The following is a 4,699-nucleotide window of genomic DNA, read 5'->3' as shown; positions in this document are numbered from 1 at the left end:
TTGAATAAGTGTTAATTTTGAAATGTCGATAAAAATTCATTCATATTTTATTTACCTTTCATTATTAATTAATTACATTATTACTGATATTTATCCAATTACAGTTTTACCCTTGTCACGTACTAAAAACGTGATCAAACATCCAACGTCTGACAAACATAATGTGACAGAAGACCTAATTTTGCTACGATTCATTATTTTAAGTTGGCTATGTACGATTTTCAAGTTGAGGGACATCGGTTACATGTGCAGGAGTTCAATGGGCATTTACGTAAATACTCAAAAATAAAAATATCTCACCCTCGCTGAGAAAATTAGAAAATCTCCCCCTTATATCGTTGAACTCCAAACCCCTAAACCTAATGATCACCGCCTCCGACGTCGTCGCCGAGACCGAGACCCCAACGCCAACACACTCGACTGGCTCTGTCTCGCGCGGAGGCGATACCACCACGCCGTGCCTCGGAATCCTTGAATCCAATGTATTGAGTTTTTGTTTTTTGTAATTTTTTTTAATCTTTTTAATTCACAAATTTTTCCTAGGAGCAATTTAGAAAGAGGATTCAAAGAAACAAATTGATGAGCTAACATCTTGCTTCCGATATTCCACGGCCTCTCTCTCTCTCTCTCTCTCTCTCTCTCTCTCTCTCTCTCCATCAAAGAAGCTCCTATGATTTAGTTCCAGAGCCAAAAAAAAAAAAGTAAAAGATAAAGAACAAAAGAGACTATTAATCAATGTGATGAAGAGTTTCGCCGCGGCGTAGCTCTCATCGTCTTGAGAGTGGACATCCCCTGAACCGGTCCTTCCTATCGACTAGCTTGTCGTCTTTATTTCAATGGCAATAGAGCTTAGTTGAATTTCGAGTTATCTTTCTTGAACCTTGTTAGGGTTTATTTATTTATTTTTATTGTTTTTTGGTTTGTAAAGTTGGTTAACTTCTTAATCTTAAGAGCAACATTCTCTGTTTACTTTATTCTGGTCGCTCCTTTATGCTATGGTATTAGTGTGTATATCTCATGAAACAAGTAAGCTAAGACATGCTTAAATCTTCTATTTAATAATGTTTATATATCAATGGAGGTTTATATTAAGTTTTCTTCTGAGATACTATTATGATTTTTTAGCAAAGTTTATGCCATAACCGGTTCTGATTTAAAAAATTGGGTTAAACAGTTAGATGATTTCCTATCTGTGTACCCGTACTCCGCTACCCATCTTGGTTAAATAACCAAGTAAACGGGTGATTTTTTACTCCTAATTTCGGGTACTGAAATATGTGTACTCAATGTTTTACCCTACTCATTTCCATTCCTAGTTTAAACTTAAAGGCTTATTGACTCCCAAAACGCTTTCTGACCGTCAGCGATGGGCGTTGGGTTTCTGTCATTCTTTTTAGATATATGAATTATTATGTATTCCAGATTCCAAATGGATTCGTATTTGTTATGATGAAGTAGGGTTAACTTCATCTACTTTAAAGATACTTGTCTTATTTCACTCTCCAGATTCTCGTTGCGGTCTCCTGAGTGTGCGAAGTTCTTTGAAATGACAACAGAACCAGCGAAAACTCCGTTGCAGAGTAAGCTCTCTAGCTTTCTGATCTATGGTTCATTGTCATCAAAGACGTTTAAGAGATGGGGTAGAAGGCACCCGTTTGTCAGATACGGGCTCCCGATGATCTCACTAACGCTGATTGGAACGGTCGGTCTTGGTCATCTCATACAAGGAGGGTTAGTTTCACTCGCACCTTATTCTCCTATTGTATTGTCTTTGCACAAAGCGATTTTCGTTGGAATTCGTACGTATATGTTGATTTATTGAGTGTGAATAAAATTTAGAAATGAATCGCGCCCTCTGAAGTTATAAGCATAGCAAAAGTTCGTCTCTTTGGAGACACCCAATTAAAGATGAAAGAAATCACATTTCACTGTATGTCCACTATTGAACGGAAGCTGGACACATGCCACCATAACAATATGGTGGGTAAACAGATTTATCCCCCTCTTATTCTGCTATTGCATAATATTCGTACAAAACATCATTTGCGAGTGGAATTCACACGTGTATGTTAAATATTTTGAGCGTAGATATATTTATATATATATTATTAGAGTAAGTAAATGACATAAATTAATCAAAAGTTTACCTTGGATACGTTTTGAACTTCAGGGGTTGTTTCGAGGGTAGGAATTTAGGTGGGACATATGTAATTTGTTCTTTCTATTATGTTCTATGTTTTATATACATGCCGTTCCATATTTTTATTTTTCAACGACAATACTGAGCTATGTTCTTTATGACATCCGCTAATAAACCAATGATTCATTCACCATTTGAACTTGTCTATTTAATAAAGTGCCGTGATTCTGTAGCTCAGGAAGGAAATTGCAAGAGTGAAAGAGGATGAGGAATGGGAAATCCTTGAGAACAAGAGAGCTTTATCAAGAACCGGACCTGTTAATGGCAAGAAGCCGAGAACGACAACTTTGGAGGAGGAGCTCAAGGTATAGAATTTATCATTTTCATGTGCTTTTGCTGTTTTGGAAGCATATTTTTTTAGCTCACACACTTCGCAATCTTTGTTTATGTTTAGGCTCTGCAACGGAAGGTGGACATAAACAACTTTGAGTACAAGAAAATTCCCCGGCCAAAAGAAGGTGCCTAATTTGTCCGTTTTGAAACTCAACTATAATGTTCATAACTGGAAAATCAATTTTTATTTTTTTATTTTATTTTATTTTTATTTATTTTTATTATTTTTTTTATTTGTATCTTCAAAGCATGAGTGCTTCTATAGTTTGTTGGTTATTCAGTAATAGCCGAACTGTTTTGCTGGATATACAAACTACGAAAATAATAAATTGCGTACATCATTACCTTGTTGATTCTATTAAGTTGAGATTCAATCAGTAAATCTGTAGTTGAAGATAATTTGTCTCTTGTATCCAACAGATGTTTGAACATTTTGATACTCGATTAATTCTTATTTCATTAATACTAACCAAGGAAATGGAGTAAAGATTTAAACATAAAATAAAAGTCCATTTATTCTAGTACAAATAATCTTTCTTGCTTATATACACTAGTACAAAAAAGACTTTTAGGTGCGACTTTTTTCGCACCCAAAAGTCAATTTTCGCACCCAAATATATCTTTAGGTGCGACTTTGGGTGCGACTTTTCCGCACCCGAAAGTCCGCACCTAAAAGTCTTAGGTGCGAAAAGTCGCACCCAAAACTCTTGACTTTCGGGTGCGACATTTAAGTGCGACTTTCCGCACCTAAAAAGTCACCAAAAATTAAAAAAAAAATGGCGGCTTTCAGGTTTGTTCTTATCTCCGTCGCCGCAGATAAGAACAAACCCGAAAGTCGCACACACACATATACACAGAGAGAGAGAGAGGGACTGGTCGGAGGCTCGAGACTGTTCGGAGGCTCGGGACTGGTCGAAACCCGCAAATGGTCGGAGGCTCGGGACTGGTCGGAGGCTCGGGACTAGTCGGAGGGGCTGCAGCGGAGGGGCTGGTCGGAGGGGCTGCAGCGGAGGGGTTGGTCGGAGAGAGAGAGAGAGAGAGAGAGAGAGAGAGAGAGAGAGAGAGAGAGAGAGAGTGTGTGTTAGAGAGAAGGGGGAGAGACAAAGTGAGGATGAGAATCTAAGAGTGAGAGGGAGGGATTACCTAGCCGGAGAGAGATCACGACGACAGAGCTCGGAGTGGTGGCGGCGACGGAGCTCGGAGTGTGGTGGTGGTCGGAGAATTTGTAGGAGAGAAATCGGAGAGAGAGAGAGGCGAAATGAAATGTTTTGGCTCGGATAACATGAAAACCGAGCAAAAATTTGATTTATATAAAACTTTGAATTTGGGTGCGACTTTGTCGCACCCAATGACACTTTTGGGTGCGACTTTGTCGCACCCAAAGACCTGTGTCAGTACTTTTGGGTGCGACTATGTCGCACCCAATGATTTTTGTAAAAAGAGGAGGAAAATTTGACCGCGAAAAAATTTGGACATTTGGGTGCGACTTTGTCGCACCCAATGACACTTTTGGGTGCGAAAAGTCGCACCCAATGACACCTTTGGGTGGGGATTTCCGCACCCAATGATATTTTAACCAAAAAGAGGGGGAAAGTTGGCCGCTGAAATGTTTTCAGTCTATGGGTGCGACTATGTTGCACCTAATAGTTTTGATAGACTTTTGGGTGCGAAAAGTCGCACCCAAAGTTAAAAAAATCAGCGAAAATTTTCATATGTTTGAGTTTTTGGTGCGAAAAGTCGCACCTGAAAGCCTTATTTGGTGCGAATTTTGGGTGCTAAAAGTCGCACCCGAATGTCTTACGCACCGGAAAACAGTATATGTAGTAGTGATAGTTATATAGCCACACGGTTATAGTGAATTGGGATATAGCCCACTTTTGGTTAATTTCTTGTAAATAGCCAAGTTAACTTATTAACAGATTAATAAAATACTTATTTAACTCAGTCAAACATGTAAAAATAGTAGTTAATAAGCTGCCACGTATGCAAGTTGGCTATTTACAATGTATTTACCAAAGGTTGGCTAATTTACAATTCATATAGTTTAGGTGGCTTATGTAGCCAATTTTTTTTTGGGTTATTAAGTTATATAGCCACACGGTTATAGTGAATTGGGATAAATCCACCTTTGGTTAATTTCTTGTAAATAGCCAAGTTAACTTATTA

At 38.3% G+C, this 4,699-nt stretch overlaps 1 protein-coding gene across 1 annotated transcript; it reads left to right on the top strand.

The window, feature by feature from the left end:
- Window positions 1–333: 333 nt before the first annotated feature.
- On the top strand, window positions 334–2,886 carry LOC149393442 (uncharacterized). Its single transcript, XM_089616540.1, has 4 exons — window positions 334–482; window positions 1,507–1,731; window positions 2,379–2,505; window positions 2,595–2,886. Exons 2-4 carry the CDS (start codon window positions 1,547–1,549, stop codon window positions 2,664–2,666), a joined length of 384 nt encoding a protein of 127 aa, XP_089472666.1. The 5' UTR covers window positions 334–482; window positions 1,507–1,546; the 3' UTR covers window positions 2,667–2,886.
- Window positions 2,887–4,699: the final 1,813 nt, after the last annotated feature.

The sequence above is a fragment of the Urtica dioica genome, chromosome 6 (assembly GCF_054948205.1).
Source record: "Urtica dioica subsp. dioica isolate 48M chromosome 6, U.dioica_male_clone48M_v1_H2, whole genome shotgun sequence".
Classification (NCBI taxonomy): domain Eukaryota; kingdom Viridiplantae; phylum Streptophyta; class Magnoliopsida; order Rosales; family Urticaceae; genus Urtica; species Urtica dioica.
The sequence above is the reverse complement of the archived record's forward strand: the minus strand, read 5'-3'. Positions and strand labels throughout refer to the sequence as shown.